General features: G+C 36.0%; 6 protein-coding genes across 10 annotated transcripts in view; 3 read left to right on the plus strand and 3 right to left on the minus strand.

Annotated features, from left to right (window-relative positions):
• Positions 1 to 26,916, plus strand: part of LOC129790865 (UNC93-like protein) — a 1,060,245-nt gene that overhangs the window by 684,559 nt on the left and 348,770 nt on the right. The window lies entirely within an intron of this gene.
• The window catches only part of LOC129790850 (cleavage and polyadenylation specificity factor 73), a 566,536-nt gene that overhangs the window by 190,850 nt on the left and 348,770 nt on the right, over positions 1 to 26,916 (plus strand). The window lies entirely within an intron of this gene.
• LOC129789225 (uncharacterized) lies at positions 2,640 to 16,785 on the minus strand. Its single transcript, XM_055825873.1, has 10 exons — positions 16,279 to 16,785; positions 14,217 to 15,121; positions 13,433 to 14,152; positions 12,079 to 12,172; positions 11,685 to 11,971; positions 11,088 to 11,636; positions 10,659 to 11,023; positions 5,876 to 6,141; positions 3,696 to 4,669; positions 2,640 to 3,631 (listed from the first exon to the last, which is right to left on the minus strand). The coding sequence occupies exons 2-10, from the start codon at positions 15,034 to 15,036 to the stop codon at positions 3,015 to 3,017; spliced, it is 4,692 nt and encodes a 1,563-aa protein (XP_055681848.1). The 5' UTR covers positions 15,037 to 15,121; positions 16,279 to 16,785; the 3' UTR covers positions 2,640 to 3,014.
• LOC129790869 (uncharacterized) lies at positions 10,312 to 12,540 on the minus strand. The gene is made up of 3 exons (XM_055828679.1): positions 12,079 to 12,540; positions 11,088 to 11,971; positions 10,312 to 11,023 (listed from the first exon to the last, which is right to left on the minus strand). Exons 1-3 carry the CDS (start codon positions 12,333 to 12,335, stop codon positions 10,623 to 10,625), a joined length of 1,542 nt encoding a protein of 513 aa, XP_055684654.1. The 5' UTR covers positions 12,336 to 12,540; the 3' UTR covers positions 10,312 to 10,622.
• On the minus strand, positions 19,346 to 20,461 carry LOC129790913 (40-kDa huntingtin-associated protein). The gene is made up of 2 exons (XM_055828754.1): positions 20,298 to 20,461; positions 19,346 to 20,235 (listed from the first exon to the last, which is right to left on the minus strand). Exons 1-2 carry the CDS (start codon positions 20,381 to 20,383, stop codon positions 19,392 to 19,394), a joined length of 930 nt encoding a protein of 309 aa, XP_055684729.1. The 5' UTR covers positions 20,384 to 20,461; the 3' UTR covers positions 19,346 to 19,391.
• On the plus strand, positions 21,795 to 25,290 carry LOC129790885 (dynein regulatory complex subunit 4). Its single transcript, XM_055828709.1, has 4 exons — positions 21,795 to 21,869; positions 22,138 to 22,302; positions 23,856 to 24,805; positions 24,944 to 25,290. The coding sequence occupies exons 2-4, from the start codon at positions 22,167 to 22,169 to the stop codon at positions 25,199 to 25,201; spliced, it is 1,344 nt and encodes a 447-aa protein (XP_055684684.1). The 5' UTR covers positions 21,795 to 21,869; positions 22,138 to 22,166; the 3' UTR covers positions 25,202 to 25,290.

The following is a 26,916-nucleotide window of genomic DNA, read 5'->3' on the forward strand; positions in this document are numbered from 1 at the left end:
CAGCATCTCGAGAGCGATTGTGCAGAGAGAGAAAATTTTCCCCTGAAATTTTCCAATTGCGAGGTGGAGTCCCGCGGCATCTAAACAGTCTTGGACAAAATGAACGCACAAATTGTGTGAGAATTTCACTCACAGACCGGAAATGGGTCCCTCTATTTATCCCACATGACCTCAAAATCAAATTTCCCGCGTCCTATTGAGACCTGATTGAGACGCATCGAAGGAGGAAATCACTATAGGGGCCTGTGCTTCATTGAAATTTGATAGGAGAGATTTACAAGAGTTGGTTTAGTAGCATCTAAAATATTTTGGAGAATTTATATTTTTTTCGCGGCCAATGCAAATAATAACGAATCAATCAAAGAGGGTTCAAATATGACTCCTCGTTAAGAAATTTTTCTGTTACTTTTGGGGTTGATATAGCCCTTAAGAAGGTAAAAGAAACTTATCCAAAGTATCTATTTAATTACCCAAAAGAGTAGCTGAAAGAACTGGAATTACTTCCCGTAAATATTTCATGGAATCAATTAATGTAATTGACTAATCATTGCCAAATAATTGCCCCAAATTGTGGTCGTATATTCGCTTTAGCATCGAATATCTAACTGAAGTGGAAGATATATTAAATTATTAATATGTTCAATATCAAGAAATAATTTAATATTTAACATGTTTCATCAAATTATTAAACATTCATATTTTACACAAGACATTCTTCTAAAAAGGACGTTATGCACGATATATAGAACAAGTTTTAAAAATTAGATTTTTCCCAGCATTTTTTTATGATTAAAAAATAGTTTTCTTATTATTTAATGAGGTAAATTGGAGCGAATTTACCTCGTTAATTAATTATTAAATTTATAGTTCCTTCATTTTATCAAGATGGTGTTTAAATGTTCTTCCTTTATCATTTTAAATCCCGAATTTTCCAAAAAAAGAAAATAATAAATACTTACCCAAGAAAACTACATACAAAGGAAACACATTTTGTTAGAATTAATAAAAAGAAAAAAATGAATCAAAGACATTTTTATATTCGAAAAAGTAAATGACTTCTTGTCCTAAGCCGCCTAACATGGTTTTAGCTGTGTTCGTCGCCTCAATCAGAATGAAATTCCCGCTGTGATCAAACAAAGAGGGTTTCCAGAAGATGATGGTATACGTCTAATTGAAAAATATCCATGCAATTTAGGGTGTAAAATCCTCCATAACGGATAGCATTATACAAAAAAATGAGAGGCGGGAGGAAGTAACTTAATGACTGCATAAAGTGTAAGGTCCTTTTGTCCCCGAACGCATGGCACCTTCATTGTTCTTGGACGCAGGATGCCTGCGGGATTGTACTCCTGGATCAATAAATGCACTTCTTTGTCCCGTGTTCTCTCTCTCTCCTCCCCAGCACAAGGATGAGGTGCGCTTCCCACAGGAAAATTTCCTGGAAAAGGGCGCGTGTGTGTTTGGGAAAACGGAAAGGATGTGCGCAGGACTGTTCCCCCACCCCTACATGAGAGCCTTTTCGTTGTATTTGAATTTTCATCAGTTCCCAAGGGATTTTCCCTCGCTCTCTCGCTCTATTACGTAACATTTTGTGCATTTTCTCACAAATCCTGAAGGAAATTCCCAAAAATGGTGAGAGAGACGAAAACACAGAGAGCCAAAGAATTTTCCTTCTGCTGTATAATTATTTTTCCAACAGATGCAACAAAATTATTGAACATTTACCACACGCCCACAATTTATTGCACGCTAGTTTTCTTTGTGGTCAGACCAACGAAATAATCAGCAATTCCGACGTCATCGTCATTTCCTGGATTGTTGAACTTGGTAGCATATTCGTCTCGAGACTAAACAGTTGGTCAATTTGTGGTGTATTGAAAAGCAAGAGAATACCAAACAAAAGCATCCAGCAATCAGATTCTTCCGCCCTTTTTCCCTTATTCACACTCAATTATGCAAATGGATTTTTAATTTCGAACCTCCATGCGTTCCCGAGTGGCCGAATTGTAGATTTTTGGAACAATGAAGATGGAAAAATTACATTTTTCGTATTTAAATAAATATTTTTTTGGCGAAGAATACGTTCGATGTATTAATTATGAAGAAATTAAATAAACTTAAAAGAAATATTAAAATTTCCTAAATTTGTCGTTAATTTTTGAATTTTCCTACTGCGCCATCTATAACTAAATGTTGAAAAGCTCATAAGAGATTTTTATAGAACCTATCTACAGGCACCTAACAAACTGCCCTAGTCAAGGTGTTTCCTTCTTTTGTATAAAATAGTCTTTTTTATATTCAAAAAATTATTGGAAAAATTCCAATTATAAGTAGTAAAACTTTTCTTCCTATTCTTAAAAATTGAAAATTAGAAATTTAAGAAATATATGCAAAACTTTGAAGCTTGATAGAAAGTTATATTAAAATGTTCATATTTTGTTAATCTTTTGTGGGTAATTTCCCAATAAAATGCTAGTCTTCAGTTCTTATAAAAAACCTTTCTAGTACTTACCAGACACCTTTCCTTCAGAACTTTATTTCTTTTATTTTATTCCCATGAGCTGGATCACACAGAGGACGCGAATAATTCAAAAGATAAGATCAATAAAGCAGAAAAATAGAAATTATAAAATCCAATATTCATATAAAACTTTTTTATTCTGAACTCAAAAATTTTTGTTATACAATATTTATAAAACTTCACAGAAAACATTATAGTATCCTTATTGGAAATTTTTTATCAAGATTTATCAAAACCTCACACTATTGTTGCGGCTGCCGCCGACTTACTACTACTGATCTCAACGGGAAAACGGCAGAAAGCCCGTATCACAGATCGTATTTGCCATTTTTCTCTTTTTTTGTATAAATTCAAATTATTACAATAATTTGTTCTTGATTTTAAAATAACAAAATTATTAAATGTGATTATTAATATTATTGAATTAAATAAAAAATTTAACTCATTTTATGATTTTTTCTGTACGTCTTTTATGACTATGAAAGTTCATCCACTAATCGCGGGAGCTGTTGCACTTATCTTGGAAGTTCTTTATGATGCGCTTCTTAAAGCTCATGATTAGATTTGATCCAGCGTCGGGGCTGCTGCTATCACGGGCAACCACTTCATTAGCGTTGCTAGACTCATCGGTTCTGGAGCTACCAGCAATGCTGGAGATATCGGTTGTGGTGGAGCTACCAGTAATACTGGAGTAATCACTGTCACTGGAGTTTTCGGTATTGCTAGGGCTAGCACGAGGTTCATCTACTGGACTGCTTGCGTTACTGTTGTTGCTGTCGGCGTTGCTAGGGCCAGCACGTGGTTCATCTACTGGACTGCTTGCGTTACTGTTGTTGCTGTCGGCGTTGCTAGGGCCAGCACGTGGTTCATCTACTGGACTGCTTGCGTTACTGTTGTTGCTGTCGGCGTTGCTAGGGCCAGCACGTGGTTCATCTACTGGACTGCTTGCGTTATTATTGTTCCTCATCATTTTGCTCTCGTCAGCACACTTTGCTGTAATGATGTTCCTCACAGCGGTCTCAGGCACATTGCAGTTCTTCATGACGTACTCAATAATGTCATTAACTTTGCGCGGATCCAATTGTGGCTTCGCTGCACGATCCGGAAAAGCTAAAATGAAAGAATAAAAATTTAGTATATCGGCTAAACTTTAAAATATTTCTTTGTTTCTTACCAGGTGATTGCCTTCCTGAGAGCGAGTGTGTTGCCAAAGTCTCTTTGCCAAAGACTTTAAGGATGACTCGTCGTGTGGTAGGGGAGAAATTCTTGAAATCCAGACCTCTAGCAAACACGGCATTAATTTTCGTTCCATTTGATCCGATGACGATGTCTTCCTCACGTTGGTAAGCCGTCGGTAATTGAGGAGTTGTGGAGCTCTCTCCAACGTTATTTGATGTCGCGGACGCCCTGAACCTATTCCTTACGTTTGGCGCAGTGTTTTCTTCCCCACGTTGGTTAGCCGTCGGTAATTGAGGAGTTGTGGAGCTCTCTCCAACGTTATTGGGTACCTCGGCTGCCGGTTCTGCATTTGGCGAGGTGTTCTCTACTGCCAATGTTTCACTCCTCGGTGTTCTGCGTGAAGGGCCGGGCTCACTTCCCTCTGCAGCAATGTCCTCCTCACGTCGGTATGCCGTCGGTAATTGAGGAGTTGTGGAGCTCTCTCCAACGTTATTTGATGTCGCGGACGCCCTGAACCTCTTCTTCACGTTTGGCGCAGTGTTTTCTTTCCCACGTTGGTTAGCCGTCGGTAATTGAGGAGTTTTGGAACATTCTCCAACTTTATTTGATGTTGCGGACGCCTTGAACCTCTTCGCGTTTGGTGCAGTGTTTTCTTTGTTCCCTTCTGCTGATGATTTCCTACTCCGTGTATTGTGCGAATGGCGGGGCTGACATTGCTCTGATGTCTTCCCATCTTTACCCTTTTTCATTAAATTCGCATTGGAATCGGATTCAACTTGAGGCAGCTTAAACCTAATGATGACCTTCACTGTAGAATCTTGTTTGATAATAGCATCAATGAATCGCCAAATCTTGGTGTTTTCCGCACTTTCGGCGTTGTTGTCCATCAACTGGTCCTGTGGTCGTACAACATTTTCAGGATTAACTGCAGCTACAATTGGTCTCTCCTGATGTTTGATTGCTCCTTGCCTAAAAAAAGAAAAAAATAAAAGAAAATTAAGATTCACAATTCCAAAGTCACTGACGAAGGAGAAAAAGACAATCACGCTTTGTAAAAAAAAGGGGAGAAAATTTTTTTAAAATCATTGAAAAATATTTAAATTGTTATAGAACTTGTATCATGATATACGAAGAATTTTACTAAAATAATTTTCAAAAATTTTCAAACTTTAGCTAAGTAATCAAAAAACTTGTTTGAAATGCGCTTTTTTGCGTAAGCTTTTCAAAGATCAAAGCTCGCCTTTATTCTTGTAGGATTTCCCCGATTTTTTAAGAGCACTTTTGAATCCGATATGAACACCGTCGGACTACAGTGGAACAAAAAAATGCTACCGTCTCTCGATGGTATATTAAGTCAGCCTTTTGTCTTAATGCCTTGACTAATTTTCATATTCAAAAAGCTTTGTGGATCCATAAAGAGAGATTTTATTTTTTTGGCAAACGGGAGATAAAATTATTTTAGATTCTAGTAAAAATTTTTGATAACTGACTTTAAATAAAATAATAAATTTTAAATGCACAATTTTTGTAACTAATTTTAACGGAACTACCTCTTGATACATTTTATAACCAAAAAGGCACCTTGAAGAGCGGAAACGTTGTATGCTTATGCAGCATACTTTCCTCATCGCCATTTTGTGATCTTCTCATTTGTCTACAACTCTGCTTATAGCGCAAACTTAACTTTGATGCAGATTTTCGAATTTCGATTATCTGATTAGAAAGACAAAATATTCGTAGGGAAAAATCATTATTCTCGACCCATGAGGCTAGGAGATTCTGTGAAGGATCTACTTCTTCGCAAAATGGCGTCGTGGAAAATTTGGCGGCAAATGCTATTAGGATGTATTAATAGTTTTTTTCTTGCATATAACTAAAGATTTATTTAATTTTAATTTTATTTCATTAGGTGCTTTTTTTCATTTCACACCGTATAATTCTTGGCGATTTAACTAGTTGAGCTTTTTCTAAAGATTAATTAGAAAAAAATTAAATTCTTCATACTTTGAGTATTTTGTTCCCGTATATCCCATAAGTTATGTTTCTGAACCTTTTCAATATCTCCACGGAAAAAGCAAATTTTTGGTATATTTTTTTTTTGTTTGAAATTTATAAATAAGAAATGGATTTTTAAATGAATTAAAGGGGCTCTTGAATTGAAAATTTTTCACTCACCTAATCTTACGCTGCTCAGCATCATTTAACTGAAGCTCGATGTATTGCACCTCGATGTCATTGATATCATCCGATATCTTCCTTATGATTGCCGGTACAAGCACATCTGCTATCTCCAAATAAATTTCCCTTCCCGGGTAACAAGTGGTTTGATTGACTTCGGAATTATTCGCAATTTGTTGAGCGTTAATAACACTGAACCGCGACTCACGGTTGTTATCACCAACAAGGAATTGAACAATTAAGTGAAACTCGTCCATATTGTACTGTATTATTCACAACTCTTTCACTGATATTTAATTTCCAAAAGTCAAGGAGAGAACTTTTCAACTGAACCTTCTGGTAGGACACTTCAAACTGATTTGATGTCTGGTGCTACAGGGGATCGTCTTTTATAGCCAACAAAAGAGAGATGAAGGAGAAAGAAAATGAAAGAGATGGGACGTCTAAAAACTATTCTGATTGGAGGTACAACTCCAACCGCTCGGCAGTCCTCGGCGAATTACGATTTTCCTTCCACGAGCTTCTTTTGCAACTTACCCACAGGTAGAAGAAAGTCAAACAAAGGTGCACAAAGCTCTATGCAAAGGAACCTTTTCATGGTTAAACGAGATTCTAATGACTTAATTTTTTCTTAAAGATTTCAATTATTTTCTAATAATTTGACATTATAGAATAATTATAGAATAATAATGTCTCTAATAAATGTCTGTTGCTGCTGTACATATTGGGAAACATAAAACTATGTAATTTATATTAAGGGAGATATTCTGTATAGTTTTACATATAAGAGTTGTCGTCTTGGAAAAAGTAAAATCAAATGTTAAAAATATTCTTTTTTCTTGTATGAAATTTTTAAACTTGCCCTTACAAACCATTTTTGCATTACAAACCATTTTTGAGTGATTGAAATTTTTTTTTGATGAACCACACAAAGTTCCAACAAAGAATACAACCAAGCATATTAAAATTTCTTTTTTGACATTGAAATTCAGATTTGATTCTTTTGGATCATTTATTTGACATTATTGAATGTAATCAAATTTCTACATTCGAAAGAAATTATGAAATCGAAACAAATCTTGGAAAAATATGAAGATCTTGATTTTCTTCAAGTGAGAGCTACAAAAGCTATGGAAATTCAGAGGCTTAGAAATTTTAGTAACTGATTTATTACAAAAATGATTTCCATTTCTTTGACGATTAAGGACTTTTATTAAGATTTTTTTAATCAATTTTTAAACAGAAAATCATCTCCAAATGAGAAAAAAAAATTTTTTTATCGTTAACAGCATAAAATTTTCAAAAATGTAAAAGGCACACCTTCATATTTAAGGACACTCAAGCTAAAATTTTCCATTGCCGATTATGCAAGAACTTTTACATTTTCATCGTTGTGAAAAAAGTAATTACCCGTCAAACCTCAAGAGACAAATTAAGAATTCTCCTTTCGTACTGATAATCCGGGTCTGTTTCTAAAAGATAAGTAATGTGAAAGTGTTACTTCTAGCACACGTTAATGACTTTTTCCTAATTACGTCCTCACTTTAAAAGACTTTCTAATAATCTGCAAATCCATCCGAATCACTTTTTGACGAGGCGTTGTTTTTGGGAAATTTCGTCAAGAAAATTTGGCGTCACGCATCTTTTCGGGTCAGTAATATACAAGGGCAGATAAAGCGACTTTTAAGAGTCTGCAGGGAGAACGGGGAAAAACAGTCACATCAGCGAAAGAAATGAAAATGGTAAATCTCATACCTAAAAAAAATTCTCCATTTAATTTTGTCTCATGATCATTTTGCACTATCTCGATGAAAAATGTTATTTTGGGCTTTTCCCGCTGTTTTTGCCGATCTCCCCTAAAGAAAAGGTTTCACAGCCCTCCTGGGTTCCATAAAGAAGGAAAAATTGAAAATTTTGCTAAACTCTGGAACCGGTTGGAACGCTCTACAGGGTCATAAAAGCTCACTTTCACTCAAGCTATCTATGTATGTACTACGTACATATGTATGTATGCTATGTAGATAGCAGAAACATACATATAGTGTGATTTTTGGATCACACCCCTTGAGACTTGACGATATCTTAATTTATAGCTACTTTGAAAAATTTCTTGTTGCCAGGAAAAGATTGATGCCGTTTGAGATATTTCATAGTTAAGCTGCTATAAAAACTTCTTGGAAGCATTCAAAGACAATGCTTCGAGAGGGATTTTGGAGCAATATATCGGTATAAGCTTTCAAGAAAAATGCCTTTTAATGATAGAAAATTAAAAACTCACTCTATGTGGGCCAAATTGGGGACGTTGGATTGCAAATTCCACAAAATGTAAAAGAGGCTTTTCTTATAAATCAAATTTTCATGAATTTTAGGTCAAAAAATCGTGAAAACTTAATGCTTCAAGCACTTCAAAAAGAGACGGTCTGATATTTTTGTCTTTCAAGCTTGATTTTTAAAATGTAGGAAAAGAATTTTTATTCAAGAAAAATAAAATAAAAAATGATGACATAAAGAAGAAAACTAAGAAGTTTTAAAACTTTTAGTCCAATTGGTATTTATTTTTATACTCAACGAGGTAAATTGTCGCTTCACTCCAATTTATCTCGCCCCGCCTCGCGGGAATTTTAGGAAAAAAAAATTGAGATGAAAAAACGAATATAGTTAATTTCTCTGTTGGTGAAAACCGCCTGGTATCTGTAGTCTCTGTACCAATTTTCATCGCGATCTGACCAACAGTGGAGAAATGCATAGCTATACAGACGCGAATTGTAGATAAGCATTAAAAGTATATTTTTTTCCCATATCATCTTTGAGATATCTCAAATTGGTAAATTCTTCTCTCGTCTTTACATTTGCTGCCTTTTATTTCAATTTCAATATATTTCTTTTCTATCGTCCATTACCATTGAGAGAAGAACATTTTCAGGATGCGCGAAGAACGCATTGTTGTTCAGGATTTCAAAAACCCTCGCTTTGTAATTATCCGGAATTTCCACCTCCCTCGTCGAACTCATTATAAAAAAAGGTGTTTTGCACCGAACGTACACTTTGGTTCTTTCTTAATTCTGAACCAACTTGGTACAAAAACCACCCATGATGCACTTCATAATATTTTGTAGGGTTTTTGACGGATTTTCGGTAGCCACGTATAGGCGCATGATCCGATTTGCGGTTGTCAACCATGGCATTTTTTTTAACAAATCCTCCTAAAAGAAGTGAAAGTGAAGCCAATTTTTCTCTACATACTCTGCAAAGAGCTAAAACGCCTCTTTTCGGTTGATTATCCCTGTTTTAGGAGATCTCACCAAAAATGTTCAGGTAGATTATTTTTGTGCAAAAATGCGGGAAAAACCCCACATTTGTGTTTGCCAAAAGATCTTCTGCAACCCAAGAAGTTCACCCCATACAGCTTTGAATTTTATAACCCCAAATTGCGAACATTTACATATACGGACGCAAAAAATAATCCCTTGCAGTTTCTTAAGCTCTCCCTTCAAATTCTTAGAACACAGAGTTTCTCAATCTTTTTGTGATCAAGGCGATTTCTTAACATTTCCAGATATTAAAAAATATCCTATAGCTGTCTAATTGTATTTAAGCTACAAAACTTGAAATCAAACTCTGGAAATATCTGAATCTGAGCAATTAACTGACTGAATACTAGAATGACCATTTTTATAATGAAAATTTTGCTTCATTTTTGTAAATTCAATTTGTTGCTTTTTATAGTCAATAGAATTATTCCTATTAATTTCTAATGTTCTAGGGAGTTGTAGAGTATTGTAAGATCTTTCCATTGATATGTTAATGATTGTCCTAGCTCACATAGATCTGAAGACATCGGCCTGTAAAGATAAAGCTAAATGTGACGGAACTTTTCGAGTAATTTGCCAGCGAATGTCAAAAGGGGATTTTTTGTGCGCGGTTTTCTTAAAGGGATCAAATATAACTGTTGGGGATGTAGCTGTGTAAAAAAAATCTCCAGTTATAGTCTCTAGATTCTTATAAGCTTCATATTTGCATTAAACCGCGGAGTCATTTATTCTCACGAGGGCTCGCTGAAGGAGGATTTGATTGTTCAAGTTACAATTGGACGAAAATTGTTATTTTTAGGCGCAAAATAAAGGCAAAGAATGTTTGCTTTAAATGTTTTGGAACTTTAAATGACGCTACATTAACATAACTAAACTATTAGTAGCTAAAGGGATGAAATTTAGTACAGTCATCTGGGCTCAGAGCTTTAGCCGTCAAAAGCAACACTACACATATTACTTACCTTTATCACGTAGTTTTTTTTTGGCACCTCAAATGTTTCTTGGGCAAGATTGTAAGAAAACGTCGTTTTAAGAGGAAAGAAAATGAAACAAGACAAAAATTCGCATTATATTTTATATATTGCATTTTTTTTTATTTGCAAAACTCTCAGAATCTACATTATATGATGCAAGTACATTAGAGCGAAGATTCCAAAATACTTCGAAAACCATTTTTTTTAAAAAAAAATCCTAATATATTTTTAATTGTCTTTTATTACACGATATTAGATGATTTTACAAAAAATATTTTTTTAAATTGATTAGACTTTTAAAATTAATGTGCGCCTTTGAGGAAAAAAGAATTTCATTTGAAGTACACATGTATATTTTATGCCACAAAATTGCAGAATTTTTTTTCTTGTACTGGTTTTTTAGACTTAAAAATTAAATTTTATTTTTTATTTTGTGTTTATACTTTACTCATCTTATAATTATTTATGTTTGTTGCGGGACTTGTTGCACTCAGCCTGGAAGTTCTTCATGATGCGCTTCTTAAAGCTCATGTTCAGATCTGGCCTAGCGCCGGGGCTGCTGCTATCACGTGCGTCCACTTTATCAGCGTTGCTAGATTTATCGGTGTTGGAGGAGTTACTGGTATTGCTAGAACCAGCACGTGGTTCATCTGCTGGACTACTCGCCTTACTTTTCTTGCCTTTCTTTGATGACTTCGACGACGTATTATTCTTCTGCATCTTATTCTCATCAGCACACTTAGCCGTAAGTATGCGCCTTACAGCGGACGCAAGTATATCGGCGTTCCTCATGGCGTACTCAATAATGTCATCAACTTTGCGCGGATCCAACGGTGGCTTCGCTGCACGATCCGGAAAAGCTAAAATGAAAGAATAAAAATTTAGTATATCGGCTAAACTTTAAAATATTTCTTTGTTTCTTACCAGGTGATCGCTTTCCTGAGAGCGAGTGTGTTGCCAAAGTCTTTTTGCCAAAAACTTTAACGGCGACACGTCGTATGGCAATGTAGTCATTGTCCCAGTCTAGACCTCTAGCAAACACGGCATTAATTTTCGTTCCATTTGATCCGATGACGATGTCCTCCTCACGTTGGTAAGCCGTCGGTAATTGAGGAGTTGTGGAGCTCTTTTTAACGTCATTGGGTACCTCGGCTGCCTTGAAGCGTTTTGCATTTGGCGAGGTGTTCTCTTTACTTTCTACTGCCGATGTTTCACTCCTCAGTGTTTTGCGGGAACGGCCGGGCTCACTTTCCTCTGCAGCAATGGGAACGACATTACTTGTCTCCTGTTCTTCTTGATTAGGTTCGATTTCCACCAGAACCACATTCTCATTGGAATCGGATTCAACTTGAGGCAAGTTAAGGAGGACGGCGCCTGTAGGAATTTCTACAGTATTCCGCTTCTTTTCTTCCATTTCACGGGCTTTTGCATTAAGCAATTGCGCTTTGCGCTTCAAGCTAAGGATCTTCTTCACTGTAGAATTTTGTTTGGAAATAATAATTTTAAGAAGTCGCCTTATACCGTTACTATTGCATTGAACCAAGAGCAATCGCATAAAATAATTGGCTGTTTGAACTTGTGCGGAAGTCAAAGGATCATAGCGTATTGCCTGTGTCGGTTCCTCAATTTCTTCGCGAACTGATTGATTTTCCTGTGGTGTCTGCATGACCACGTCTGGTTCATCTTCATCAGCATTCTTAGCGTCATCCTCCATTAGGTGCTCTTCTGGTCTAATGGTTGCCTCTGGATCAGCTACGGCTACGTCTTCATCTATTACTGGTCCTTTCTGTTGCTCAATTGCTTCGGGCCTAAAAAGAGAGAAGAATTTAAATGAAATAAAAATGCATTTTAGAGTATTTCAAAGTTTCAAAGAAGCACAGCTAAAAAGCTTTTGAATTGAAAATTTTTAACTCACCTTCTCATTCGCTGGTTAACAATATTACGGTGAAGTAAGACAGATTGGTCCTCGATGTATTTAAAATCATCCGATATATCCACCACGACTCCCGCTACAAGCACATCTGCTATTTTAAAATTAACTTCCATGCCCGGCCGACAAGTTTCAGGATTGACCTCGCCAATATTCGCAATACTGCGACCGCTAACAACACAGAACTTCGTCTCATGGTCGTCATCACCAAATTTAAATTGAAGAATTACGTAATACTCCATAGTGTACTCAAAGAAATTCACAACTCTTTCGCTGATATATAAGTTAAAAGTTAAGGAGAGAACTTTTCGACTGAACCTTCTGGCAGGACGCTTCAAACTGATTTGATGTGTGGTGCTACTGAAGAGTCTTTGGCTACAAAAATCAAATGAAGGAGAAAGAAAATGAAAGAGAAAGGGACGTCCAAAAACTATTCTGATTGGAGGTACAAAACTAACCATTTGGCAGTGCTCGGCAAATTACGATTTTCCTTACATGAGCTTCTTTTGCAACCTACCCGCAGGTAGAAGAAAGTCATACAAAGGTGCACAAAGCTCTATGCAAAAGAACCTTTTCGTAGTCAAACATGGTTCTAATGATTTAATTTTTTCTTAAAGATTTCAATTATTTTCTAATAATTTGACATCATAGAATATAATATCTCTAATAAATGTCTGTTGTATTGTACATATTGTGAAACATAAAAGTATGTAATATTATGTAAGATATTGTATATAGTTTTACATATAAGAGTTGTCGTCTTGGAGAAAGTGAAATCAAATGTTAAAAATATTCTTTTTTTTTCTTGTAGGAAATTTTTTAAATTTGTCCTTACAGACCATTTTTCTACTACTTTTTCGCAAATTCGTATTTTTGAGTGATTTTGCTTCATACTTTTAAGCAACGTATTTCGTATTTTTAAGTTGATAAATCAAACATTTTTCTAGGCGTTGGAACGCTCTCCAGAGTCTGTAAGGAGAGCTGGACAAAAACATTCACACCAGTTGCAAAATTATACCTAATAACTATGAAGCCTATGAAGATTAAAACTATTCTCCTGTTTTGGATGAAACCAAATTATTCTTATAAAAAAGAATTATTTCAAAGACTTTTCGCAAGTTGTCCTAAAGAAAATCCAAAATAATAAAAGTCTTTTATATGCAGATCTTTGATAAGTTTTATTGTTAAAATGCCTTTTCATTTGAAGTACAATAAATCTTCTCGAGTCAAATGAAACATATTTGAGAACAATTGAACAATCTTTGAAAACAAAATTTAACAACAAACAAAAATTGTGATTTTTCCTACCTCAATTAGTACGATCGTTGTTATTCATGACCGTTCTGGTGGCCGTTCTGATGGCCATTCTGGTGGCCGTTTTGGTAGCCATTCTGGTGGCCGTTTTGGTGGCCATTCTGGTGGCCGTTCTGGTGGCCATTCTGGTGGCCGTTCTGGTAGCCGTTTTGGTGGCCATTTTGATGGCCGTTCTGGTGGCCATTCTGGTGGCCGTTTTGGTGGCCGTTCTGGTGGCCATTCTGGTGGCCGTTCTGGTAGCCGTTTTGGTGGCCGTTCTGGTGGCCATTCTGGTGGCCGTTTTGGTGGCCGTTCTGGTGGCCGTTTTGGTGGCCATTCTGGTGGCCATTTTGATGTCCATCGTTCTGGTTGCCGTTCTGATGCCCATTCGAATGGCCATTTTGACGTCTATTCCTATGTCCATCATTCTGATTGCGATTCTGACGTCTCTGACGACGGCCATTCGGATGGCTATTTTGGTGTCTCTCTCGATGTCCAACGTCCTGGTTGCCATTTTGGTTTTCATTCTGATGGCCATTTTGATTTTCATTCTGGTGGCCATTTTGATGTTCATTTCTATGTCCGCTAGCATTAAATCTCGTAGATGACCCTGATGGATGCTTCTTTCTAGTAGAATCTGCGCATTTAGCGGTAATGACGGCCCTCACGTTAGCCTCATTAGCATCAGTGTTGGTTGTTACGAAATAAACAATATCTTGTATCTTAAGTGGATCCAACGGTGCTTTAGCATCACGATCCTTGAAAACTGAAACGTTATGAAAAATTTAATATTTCTTCTTCTTTTTTAAAAATAATTTTTAATTTCTTACTAGTTGGTGGCTTTCCTGAGAGTGTATGTGTTGCTAATGTTTCTCTACCGAAGACTTCAACGAGGATAAGTCTTGTAGTCAAGGTGTAACAATCCCAATCCAGGATTCTAACAAAGTTGGCACTCAATGTAGTCCCATTTGGTCCAATAACGATATTTTCCTGTGATTGAGAATTCGTCGGTTGAGTGTTGGAAGATCCTTCGCCATTGTTTTGCGTTCCAGATGTACTCGCGACCACTTGCACCGGTTCAATCTCAATGATTTCAGAATTTTGCAATACGGGTTCAGGATTCTCTACTGTTGGTCTAGCATCAGGTATATCGCCATCGGCCTCCTCTACAACCAGTACACCATCCTGGATAATCAAATGGGAAACATGGACCGTAGGTTCAGCATTTCGACCGCTCACAAACTGGACCTCTGGCAAAGCGCAATTGTCCTCATCATCTTCAATTATATCATCAATTTCCTCAACATTCTCTGATGAGTTAGAATTAGATGGCTGCCATTCTTCATGAGACGACTGAGCAGAGCTACTAGAACTTCTGCTGTGTCCCTCCAATCGGGCTTGTATCATCGCAGTGTCCTCATTCAGGGCCTCCAACTCACTTATCATCCCAGTAAGCTCACTTAATGCACTCGTCAGCTCTACGATCTTTGCATGCTGCTCTGCGTTTTGCTGCTCAAGAAAGGCCAATCTCTGGGAATTTGGTTCATCACCAGCCAGGGGGTCATACATAATTACTGTTTGCGTGTACACATCAATAGTTTGGGAGCGATCTCCTTCTCCACGAATGGGTTGATCTCTTGTCGAATTCATCGGTGGTGGGTTGACTGTAGCTGAATCTGGAGTTCGTCTAATACTGTCAGCACGCTCCTCTCCTATAACTAAATCTTAAAACTCGCTGAAGGAAAGAAAAAAAACAATTAATTGACAATATTATACTGAAATTTAAAAAAAAATTAAAATGATTTTAAATGTTTTCCTTTTTATTTTGGTTAAGCTTTTTAGCTTTTGTAGAATAAGCAAAAGAAAACAGAATATTATAGATTTTGAAGAAAAGTTTTAAACATTTCTAAATTTGCTAAATTTTTTCCAAACCTTCAAAATCAATCAAATTAGTTTCTTTTTTATCCAAATAAAATATAAAAGTTTACTTATGTTTGTATTTTTTTATAAATTTCAATTGATATTGTAAAGAAGATATCTTTACCAGAAATTTTTTCCTTTTTTCCAAGATTTTTTTTAACAGTCTGCAAAATTGAGATCAAAGCCAATACTTGAAGATTTTTCATTTCAAAATCTCAAGAAATTTTCCTAAATGTTTCTCTTAATTTCCCAAAATAATACGTAAAAAAGTGCATTATCAACACAAAATGTTTCTAAGTAGAGCACAAAAATCATATTTTAATTTAACCCTTGGAATGCGGAGCGGGGTCGTTGAACGACCCCAGCGCTATATTTCGTGTTATATCTCCATAAATATAAAAGATACCATTCCCATCTTTTGGAAATAAGTTCTTTGGTTATCTGAGGAGGTTGTGTAAAAATTTCAGCTCAATCCGACCAACACAAGAAAAGTTATTAAGGAAAATGTAGAAGAAGGGAATTCAAAAATTGTTGTAACGGTCATGCTGCGGAAAATTTTTTAGAGCATAAACAACATAAAACATAATTAGAAGCATGTAAATGTGCAAAACAATAAAGAATATTCGAGAAATATTGCCATTTATCACGTTGCGGGAAGTGAGGGGAATGTGGGGAAGAGTGAAAAAAAATGCAGTTTCTTGGCAAATTTCTCAAAAATAAATTGTGAAAAATGATTGAAAAATGTTTTTCCCTAATATCTCCTTCTAAGTATTTTAGGGCGGCGAATTTGTGGTGCAGGGTGCAAGAGGACTATATAAGGAATCTATAGGCACTAACCCGACAACTCCAGGTTGTATAGTTTGGGAGAAAATTGGCCTTCTTTTTGGGGTCGTTCAACGACCCCACCTTCGCATTCTACGTAACTACCAAAGCCTCCGCATTCCAAAGGTTAAAGCATGAAATGACACTCACTCTAGGGCACATCTAGTCATACATTGATTGAAATCAATGTGTATAGCGTTCAAATGAGCCTGTAGAAGGTTTTTATCTTCCGATGTCCTTATGACGACTGCTTCTGTCAGTTGCCCATTATTGTCGAAGATGATAAATCTTCCGATATGACAATCCACCTGGCTTATATTTGGGGGGTCGGTAATTGCTCGCGACTTAATAAGTTTAAAACAATTTTCAGGACCTTCAACGATCAGGTAAAACTCCATTCAGCCTATTATTTTCACAACGAAAATTCTTTTTCAATCTATACAAAGACGTCCACGATATCTCACAATATAAAAATCTTCAAGACAAACTTTTTTTAACAGAAATTCGCCAAACGTTGAATATTTCGCAAAGACAACGGAACTGAATTGTAATGCAGCAAGCAATGATCTTTATACGGTTTAAAATGAGGAGAAATTGCAATAAATTGAGATAAATTGATCAAAGAGGGGATAAACTCCCCTGATTGGTGGTACAAAATTAACTCTTCGACTGAATTTGGCCAGGAACAATTTTCCCAAGATAAAATGCTCTAAAAAACTTACTGACCTTCAGGACAGACAAAAATCAAATTAAGGTGAACACCGATCCATGCGAAAGGGAACCCTTTTATGGTCAAATGAGATTCTAATAATTCCTTTAATTTGATTGACTTCTTAAAATAAAATAATGATTTTTTCTCTTTTTTGTCTTACATCGTTGATATCTCGGTTGATATTGTAATTTATAAGATCGTTCATTTTCTTGTTTAAAGTTTGTGTGCTTTGTCGATAAAGGCATACATTTTAATAAAAATAATTTAAATATTTAATAAATTAACGATATTAGAATTTTTTATATTAAAGATGTTTTAGATATTTTTATATATGGTAATTATCCTTTATTTAAACAGCTATGCCAGTATTTAAAATTATGTATAAAAGCCCCAAATAAATTAAAAGAAGAACATGATCAAATCATTAGGTTTTTTATAGTTTTTTTTTTTAATAATTTTAATACATCTGCAATTAAATTAAATGTGGGATAAGATCTTTTAAAAAAAATGAAATACTTACCGTTTGGATTCCCTTCTTGTATGCTATTTCCTTTCTGATATTCTCCTACTTAACATTCACTTCCAATCTTGATCATAAAACTTCAACGACTGACTTTCTGACAATAGAAGGACACAAACTTGTGCAAAATATATAAGTTTTCTTACCGAAGTGTTTCACGCGCCACGCTCTTAAATTATTCTTCAAACCTCAAAAGACTAATTTAGATAAGCCAGGTCAATTTCCGAGGTAGGTAATGCAAAAGTGTTATTTCTTACACTCCCTAATGGCTTCTCCTTAATTACTTCATTGCTTCAAAAGACTCCCTAACGATTTGCAAATCCATCTGAATCCCTTTTTGACGAGGCGATGTTTTTGGGAAATTTAGTCAAGAAAATTTGGCGTCAGGCATCTTTTATGGTAACATACAACAGCAGGTAAATATAGTATCTTTCTAAGCATTGGAATACTCTATCGAGTCTATAGGGAGCACGGGGCAAAGAATAGAACTCAATTCTATCCCTCCACTTAATTCTGTCTCATAATCACTTTATTCAATCCCGATGAAAAAAATTATTATAGACTCTACCCGCTTTTCTTAAACCCAGTTATGACTTTTTTTTATCCCGATCTCCCCCAAAGAAAAGGTTTTAGTCGCCTTTTTGGGTGCCATAAAAGATCAGAAAAATTTACTGGACGTTGAAACGCTCCTCAGCTCAGGGTCATAAAAGCTCTCTTTCACTCAAGCTACCTATGTATGTACGTACATATGTGTGTATGTTATGTAGATAGCAGAAACATATATAGTGTGATTTTTGGAACACACTCCTTGAGACTTGACGATATCTTATTTTAGAGCAACTTTGAAAAATTTCTTGTGGCCAGAAAGAGATTAATGCTGTTAGAAAGAGATCGTGGTTAAGCTGCCAAAAAACTTCTTGGAAGCAATCAAAGGCAATGCTTCGAGAGGCATTCTGGAGCAATACATCGGTATAAACGTTCAAGAAAATGCTTCTCAAACGCTTCAAGGGGCAAGATTCTTTTTTTGCCTATTACGCTTATTTTATAAAATAAAAAATAATCATTTTGTTCAAGATGAAAATTTTAAAAATTAAGTCAAGTTTAATGAATTTTAGTCCAATTTTTTCATACTTTATCTTTTTGTAATTAAGCGGAAAAAACGCGCAAAAGGCATTTTCTTCCCATCTCACCTACTTAAAAGATATTGAGATATCTGAAATTGGTAAATTCCTCCCTCTCTCGTCTTAACATTTATTCCTTTTATTTCAATTTCAATCTAATTTTTTTTAACAAATCCTCCTAAAAGAAGTGAAAGTGAAGCCAATTTTTCTCTCTGTTTTAGAAGATCTTACCAAAAATATTCAGGTAGATTATTTTTGTGCAAAAATGCGGGAAAAACTCAACATTTGTGTTTGCCAAAAGATCTTCTGCAACCCAGAAAGTTCACCCCATACAGCTTTGAAATTTATTACCCCAAATTGCGAACATTTACATAAATGGACGCAAAAAATAATCACTTGCAGTTGCTTAAGCTCTCCCTTCAAATTCTTAGAACACAGAGTTTCTCAAACTTTTTGTGATCAAGGCGTTTTTCCAACATTTACAAATATTTAGAAAAAAAACTATAACTATCTAATTCTCTGGAAATTAGAATTAATTAATTAATTTCTTCTCTCGAAATATCGGAAACTCAGCAATAAACTAACTGAATACTAGAATGATCATTTTTTTAATGAAAATTTTGCTGAAAACTGAAGATGTCGGTCTGTAAAGGTAAAGTTAAAAGTGGTAGATTAATAAATATATTCGCAATCTCATCCGGTTGCATATAGATAGACCCAAAGGTAAAAGGCGCGAGATCTGTGGACGAATCATTTGGCAGAATATTTTTTTTTTCTCCCACCCCTCCCTAAGGTCTTCGATTGGGAGAATATGAAAACGGGAATTAATTGTGCGCTCTCATTGCAAGAATTAAAATGCAGAAAGACGTGGAAAAATGCTATATTTATATATGTTTCTATAAGAGTCACTTTAGCCTCTGCATGTATTCGCGGAATCCTCAAATCTCACGAGGATTCGCTGAAGGAGAATAGATTGTTCCAGTGAAATTGCACGGAAATTAATAATGTCATTTCTGGAGGCACGAATAGCTTCGATGTCTTTGGTCTGGCACGCTACAGCGAGACCCTGGAGATGCAGAAAAAGTTCCTGATCCATTCCAATGGGTAGATTTTCAGCTTCTGACCAGCATGACTCAGTGCTGGTGTACCTTTCGAGGAGTTTAATGTGTGAAGGTGACTGTCTAGCAGGTGGAAGCTCGAGGAGTAGCAGCAGCAGCAATCGAGAGATCTCTGTTCGTGTCAGGACACTCCCGTACAGAGCTTCGACTCTCCTTTCTCCAACATCATCACAGATTTCCGTCAATTTCTCCAGAGCTGACACAAAATCCCCCGCCTGGATGCTCTCCTTGGCTGCTGTTTCCAAGTCAAAGATCCTATGGGATGGGGAATTGAAGTTACTGGTATTCTCTGCATTTGGTTTAATTCGCTTTATATCCCGAATGATGGCTGCTCTCATTGCGGAATCCTCACTGAGGCATCCAAGTGCTTGATTGTAGCACCTCAATGCCCCTTCGAGGTGCTCCCCGGCATTTGAGAGCACATTCAGCTTTTCCAAATTTTCATGAGCTTCCACAAAGGCTTTTGCGGCTTTTAGCAGAGCATCCACTTCCGTCACCCCATTTCCGATTAAACCCTCACACTTGGCCACGGCCAGCCAGCATAGTGCAGAATACTCTGGCAGGAAGCCTGTGTAAAAGCTCCCGGCTAAGGATTGAAACTCCTCAGATACTTCCAGGAGATTTGGTCCAAAGCGCCTGGAAAAGTGGAAGTTTTTAAAGAAAATATTCATTTTTTGAAATTTTCCTCAAATACTCACTTAAAAACTGCCTTTTCCGCCTTTTTTAGTTTCGTGGAAAGCGCCTTGTACTGCCCCAGGAGATCATCCGGGAAATTTGTTGACATTTTGTTGATTCTTCTCAACCCACAGAGATTCACTTCATTGTGGAATTTACTGTGAAATGTTGTTCCACGTCCCAAATGCCGCACACGCGAGTTTTAACAGTGTAAGAGGAACCTAGAGGGAACCTAAATTGAGTAGCTCCGTTTGAACATGGGAGATTTTAACGATTTCTCACTCAAGCAAAGATTTTGGGAATGGAAAAAAAATTTAATAAATCAAATAAGGAAATGTTGATGGAAAATTAAAAGAATTTTTCATGTTAAAATTTTTTTCTTTCCTATATATACCTACCTATATCTTTTTGCTTTTTCCTTTTATTATACTTGTTTTTCTTCCTTTTCCTTCTTTTTCTTTATTCACTCTTTGTTCTTGAAATCATTATTCTAAGAGGGGCGGACCCCTAATTTAATGATAAATAAATATAATAATAATTATTATTATTTTCATTTTGCTATTCTTTTGCAAGTTAATTAATTTTGAAAATTAATGTTCTTGGAAAAATTATTAATCATTGAAAATTAACAAAGCTTAATTAATAAAAGAAAATAAAAAATATCGAAACGTCGCTGTATGACAAAGAAGTTGTGTATTTTTAATTTTTAGCTGTGTTTCTTTCAGACACAGCTCTTTTTAAATCCTTTTTCTTGTTTTCCTTCACCAGCAAATTGCCAATGAAATAGACCTTTTTTAAAAAGGAAATTTTCAAAATAATTCTTTATGTTATTTTTATTAGAGAAAATTCTGGGAAATCTTTAAGAAAATGTACCTACATATTTTCACAGATAATATAGAAATAATAGACAATAAAATTTAACCATTTACCTTTGCTTAAGATTGGAAAATCTCTCTTCCTTCATTTCTTAAAAATTCAATAAAGCTCATTTATGCTTAGGGGAAATAATAATAAATTAAATGCATAATGAATTAATTGAGGCTGTTTGCAGAAATTTGAGAAATTCCCAATGAAAGGGGAGATGATGAGCAAACATGTGAGTGAGGTGGAGGAGTCTTTAAGTGTTTCCTGCATCAAAGAGAGTCAGAATTGATGATCACAGCGTAACGGTGTGTGGTTTCTGGGATGCTTCCATAGTCATCCACTTGCTTATACATCCCCCTCAGAATGCATCTCACATTTCCACCCCAAGAGGCTGGGCATGGGAATGCGTTTGGGGAGGAAGGTTGATGGCAAAACTGAAGCAGTTGATATGCATTAAAAGACAGCACTATGGGAATAATTCATGCACCGATTGAGCCAGACTGTTGCTCTAGGCAACGAGTAAATAAATAAATTGACAATTTCGGGGGAATTATAGTAGGTGGCAAACGGGGGTAGTTGTGGAGCATTGTGTTTTCGTGCACCCTCATTGTCTAAATGGGCAAAAAATCTCCCACCATTAGTACAGACGCCAGATAAATTCTCTCGTTAGCCATATCTCCAGGCACGGCGGAGTCTCTGCGAGTGGCAGAAAGAACACAACCAAAGACATGGTAAGAATGCAACATAAAAAAATCCACCATCACTAATTAAGTTTACAGCAAGAAATTTACCACTTCTGAATCCCCCACAACCCCAACCCCCAATCACCGCTACTCCTAAAACATGCACTTTCTATATATACATACTTTTTCTTCCCTCTTCCATGCAGGCACCCAAGAGGAGCAAAGGAAAATCAAAGGGAACAAGTGAGGAGAGACTACACTTGGACTAATTGAATTCAGTAGCATCCTGACGGGGGCACATTTCTTTCTTTTACAGCCGTCATCGATGGCGTGGACACGAGCGCGATGACCAGAGAACAGCTGGAGGCATTTGCACATCGTCTCCGCAATGAGATGGAACGCGAGCGCGAGGAGAGGAACTTCTTCCAGGTGGAGCGTGACAAATTGCGCACGTTCTGGGAGATTACGCGCAATCAATTAGGTGAGCAAGTTACCCTCTTGTGGCCTCTTCATGCTTCTCTGGGGTTGATTGAAATTACATCCTCAATTGTCCCACTTTATGCCTCACTTGACATAGGCCTTAAAGCTTTCTTGTGGCCTACAAGTAATTGTGTTGTGTGATTCTTCAGTTTAAAGAGCTTTTGGGAATTTTTAAATAATAATAATAATTTATTTAATCCTTTCATAGATAATTTGAAATTATTTTTAGATTATTATTTTATTAATATTCAAAAAAAAATTACTAAATATGATTTTCGAGAAAACGAGCAGTATTTATGGGAATAGAAATGATTTCTTTCAATTTTTTAGATAATCAATTAAAATTTTATTAGAATATTCTATGAAAATAAAGATAAAATATAAACTTAAAAAAAAAAACAAAATAAAACTTCTATATTTTTCAACAAGAAGTTCATAACATAAATAATTTTTATTTATTTATTTATCAATTAGGGGATGCCATAATTTCTGATGATTCCTCTAAAAATAAATAATTAATAGTTTTTTTATGACTAATTGAAAGTGTTAAAGTCTGTGCTTTATAAAAATTATTCTTCTCAATTTTCCGCCCCTAAAAGTTTCAATGTAATAATTTTTTAGAACTTTAAAATAATTAAAGATTTAGAATAAATTCAATTATTGAATATTGTTGATATATCTTCGTTTATTTCATTTGTTTGTAAAACTTAATTTAATTCTTGAGAATCTTCCTAAGATAGTAAAAGAATTTATATAATTTTCTGTTTTTTTTTTTTAACTTTTTAATGCACAAAAAAACCTTTTCTTAAATATGAGAAATAAAAACTTAAAAAAAACTAAACTTAATAAAGATGAGAAAAAAAATTTAGATTACTTTCTTAACTTAAAGATCCATTCTGAATTAATAGAAACCAAAGTTATACTAATATTTAATGAAAAATTTCAATTATTTGCCAACAGAAAAAAAGTAATTTGGATGCAAAGTTGAGCTGAGCACCCCTGCTGTTCAAAACTCTGTTCCTTGAAAAAAGGTTTTATGTTAATCGCTAGAAAGATCCCATCATTTACTCAATCCCTCCCAAATTCGTTTTGAACTCCAATACCGCCAGAACACCGCCTACAAGTTTTATGGCTTTTTAATGTCATCCAGTCTCGGACCTTTTTGGGACCTTTTCTTAATCCCCTACCCAGGCTGACGTAACGATCGTTTTTCTGCAAAAACCTATTTAAGATCTTTTAGATCTAAAATGCTTCAAAACCTTTACCTTTGTCCTAAATGAGCGTCATAAACTACATGCTAAAAGAGAAAGTTGCCTTGAAGAGACTTTGTAGTGCCGAGCTATTTATTCTTTTATTTGTTCATTTCTTTAGGTACCTACCTATATTTTCTTTATGAGCATTCTCTTGCATAGAAATGGTTTCTTGAAAACTACAAAGGATTAAAAATGGATGATGCAACGAAGAAAAAAATTCGGCGTCTTTTTAAGTTTAATTAGTAGGTATCAGCATAGAAAAGAAGAAAATTAATCAGCATGGATTTTTTTTTCTACACAGAGGAAGCCCGCGCAATAATTCGCAATAAAGATCGCGAGGTGGAGATGGCCCAGGAAATGGCTGAAGTGGACATCAAGCACGTGACACAGCAGATAAAGCATCTTCAGTATGAAAATAAAATCCATCTCGGGGAAATGAAGGCTGAGTACATGACACAGTTGAAGATGGCCCAGGAAGATCATGGGAAGCAAGAACAGGAACTCCTCAAGGATAAACGTGAACTTCGACGACTTCTCCGTGAGAAAGAAGAGAGTACCGAGTTGCAGATTCAGCAGCTAAAATTGAGTCACAGCGAGGGGCTCAGTGAGGAGAGGAGTCGCTACGAGAGGGAACTGAAGGAGCTTTTGGTGCATCAGGAAGCCAAAATGGATCGTTTTATGCAGGAATGTAGCGTGAAGAATCGCATGGAAGTTGCTGAGGTGGAAGAGCGAAAAAACACCCAAATCTCGCGGCTCATTGAGGCTCACGATCGTGCATATCAGGAGCTGAAGATGTACTACAATGACATCACTCTCAACAACCTAGCCCTGATCAGTAGTCTCAAGGAGCAAATGGAGGAGTTAAGGCAGCAATCTGAGAAAAATGAGCGCACTGTGGGGGAAGTTACAGCGGAAAATAAGCGTCTTGTTGAGCCACTGCAGCAAGCTAAGACTGAACTTGCGGAACTCCGGAAGAAACTTGAGAACTACGACCGAGACAGGAGTGCACTGTCTCGTTCCAAGACACGCTGCAAGACGGCCGAGAAGAAACTGAATGATCACAAGTGGGAGAATGAGGAGATAAAGATGCGCCTTGAAGCTGTAACCGAAGAACGAGATAGTCTTCGAAGTAAATTTGAAGAAGCTGTGCTGGAACTTCAGCAAAAAGCTGGACTCAAGAATGTTCTGCTCGAAAGGAAGATCTGCATGATGGAACAGGAAACTGAGAAGAGAGAAGCTGTCCTTGGAGAGGTAAAAGCAAAACCCATAATATGTATTGTTCAATTTTTTTCAAAGTCCTGAAATATGGCGCAGAAGAAGAATAGAACAACGTTGAATTTCACCCAAAAAACGTATTCAAAGATATTCTAAAATATGTTTTCTTTCCAGGTTCTGTCTGTGGCAGGAATGGAGCCTCAAGCTTTAAGTATTCGAGTTGAAAAATTGATTCAAATCAAGACGGACAAAATTCAGGATCTCCAATTTGAGCTTATAAAGATCACAAAGAAATTCAATGAACTATTGAAATATTTTCAGCATAGAATGGAATCTTTGGGGGTAGGACTATCTGGGGAAGAGCTAGAATTTCAACCACTCAAAGTACCAGACTACAAATTATCCGGCCATTCTGCCATCAAATACCTCTGAATTTTTTAAAAGAAAATTTCCTTCTAAATTTGGAAGTTTCATAAATTTAAAGTATTTTTCTTTATTATATTTTTAGAAATAAATAAAACTTTCCATCAACTACTTACATAGTGAAAATAATTAAAAAGAGAATTAAACTGTATGATCGATTGCATTGTCTGGGATTCATCCTCAATTTGTGAGACATGCCTGAGGAGAAGTCCCAGCCACACAAGGAGGGTTGAGTTTTATTGAATCTACTCCTCTTGAGACTCATCTTCTGCCCTCCAACAACCCTCTCCCCTCTTTATATGCTCTACTCATCTTCTCACCCCATTAAGCCCCTAAGGGGTCACCCTGTACTGGCACAGGAGGCAGCAAGGAGGTAAAATGCGAAGAGTTGGGGAGATTCATGCAGTTTTGCAGACGCAACACTTGACTTCATTTCCATGTGACTCTCACAGAGGGTGAATTAAAAGTTCACCCACCCCCACACATCAAATCGATTAAGCTGTGGCTTCCCCTAAAGACGTTTGAGGGTCAAAATCACCACCTCCCCAAAAAGGGGTGTTATGCAAATCGTTGATTGAAAGCCCCCCCCCCATCTTGTGCTGAGGCTATTCATGAGGATGGCATTTAAAGTAACTTTCTTGCCCATGCAAGCACTTTAATTCTTTCATGGCTATAACATATGCCAATAAATTATTCAAAATTCAAATAGTGCGACGCCCCAGAGCCATCTCAAAACCCGCACTAATGACGGAGGTAACCCCCAAGTGATATCCTCACCACTTTCAATTCATGTCAATGGTGTTATTTAGCTGTGGCTTCCGGTTTGGGGCGCACAATTGAAACTGCAAATGGGGGATAAATCCATAGGTCTCAATATGAGCACGTTTGATTACTCTATTGAGGGTGGAGAAATGCGCATCATTCCAATATATATTGAAAAGGTAAATCATTATTTGAATTTAGATCCCCAACTAGAGACTAATGAAATAATGTGGATACATTTGTTGGTCTTACCATTCAAAATCCCATTCAATTTTAGCCCAAATGATTACAATGGGGGCGGAACTTCATTGAACAATTGGCAATTTCAGGAGTGAACTTCAGGTTAACCCATCGGCACATTTATTCTTCACGCACTCAGATTGAATAGTTTCCAGGAAATGTATGTGTGAGAGAGAAAATTGACATTGACATGAAAATGATTTTATATGGAAAAGCCGGAAAAGCCCAGGAAAAGCACTAGTGCTTTTTTTATATATATCCTGAAATTTCATTTCGTCATTTAATTTTTAATGACTGAGTAGTTCAATTCTTTTTTAAATCATTTTCTTTGGCTGAATTTTTTTCAGTTAATATTTTCTTGTTTCAGAGTTAAACAAGCTAAAATTTTGGATTTAGTTTTAGTTAAAACATCGGCTTTATTTAATTACTCAGCTGATCTGAAAGGAGAGAGAAATTCTATAAGAATTGAAGTAAGAATACAAGCTTTTTAAATACAACCCTACTTCGTAGTTACAAACTTTAATTCCATAAAGTCTTTGAGAATAATGAACAACGAGAAGGTAAAGAAGATCAAAGAAGAGTTTGAACTTTTGCAAGTTTTCCATGAGAAAAGCTTCGAAATCTGAAGATTTTTGTTTATAAATAAAGAATTTACTAAAAAAAAAGAAAAAAGGTAAATAATTTTTTATGAAGTTCTAAAAATACTTAATCGACTCTCTAGA

The sequence above is a fragment of the Lutzomyia longipalpis genome, chromosome 2 (assembly GCF_024334085.1).
Source record: "Lutzomyia longipalpis isolate SR_M1_2022 chromosome 2, ASM2433408v1".
NCBI classification, from domain to species: domain Eukaryota; kingdom Metazoa; phylum Arthropoda; class Insecta; order Diptera; family Psychodidae; genus Lutzomyia; species Lutzomyia longipalpis.

Bases quoted from the DNA above. Each gene is read 5' to 3' on its own strand.
- LOC129790869 (XM_055828679.1), bottom strand. From the start codon at position 12,335: ATGGAGTATTACGTAATTCTTCAATTTAAATTTGGTGATGACGACCAT. The intron at 11,972-12,078 runs GTGAGTTAAAAA...CTCTCTTTTTAG, and splicing joins GTTAACCAGCGAATGAGAAG to GCCCGAAGCAATTGAGCAAC. The intron at 11,024-11,087 runs GTAAGAAACAAA...CTTTCATTTTAG, and splicing joins CTCAGGAAAGCGATCACCTG to CTTTTCCGGATCGTGCAGCG.
- LOC129789225 (XM_055825873.1), bottom strand. From the start codon at position 15,036: ATGAATTCGACAAGAGATCAACCCATTCGTGGAGAAGGAGATCGCTCC. The intron at 11,024-11,087 runs GTAAGAAACAAA...CTTTCATTTTAG, and splicing joins CTCAGGAAAGCGATCACCTG to CTTTTCCGGATCGTGCAGCG. The intron at 3,632-3,695 runs GTAAGAAACAAA...CTTTCATTTTAG, and splicing joins CTCAGGAAGGCAATCACCTG to CTTTTCCGGATCGTGCAGCG.
- LOC129790885 (XM_055828709.1), top strand. From the start codon at position 22,167: ATGACCAGAGAACAGCTGGAGGCATTTGCACATCGTCTCCGCAATGAG. The intron at 22,303-23,855 runs GTGAGCAAGTTA...TTTTCTACACAG, and splicing joins GATTACGCGCAATCAATTAG to AGGAAGCCCGCGCAATAATT. The intron at 24,806-24,943 runs GTAAAAGCAAAA...TTTTCTTTCCAG, and splicing joins GAGAAGCTGTCCTTGGAGAG to GTTCTGTCTGTGGCAGGAAT.
- LOC129790913 (XM_055828754.1), bottom strand. From the start codon at position 20,383: ATGTCAACAAATTTCCCGGATGATCTCCTGGGGCAGTACAAGGCGCTT. The intron at 20,236-20,297 runs GTGAGTATTTGA...CCACTTTTCCAG, and splicing joins GCGGAAAAGGCAGTTTTTAA to GCGCTTTGGACCAAATCTCC.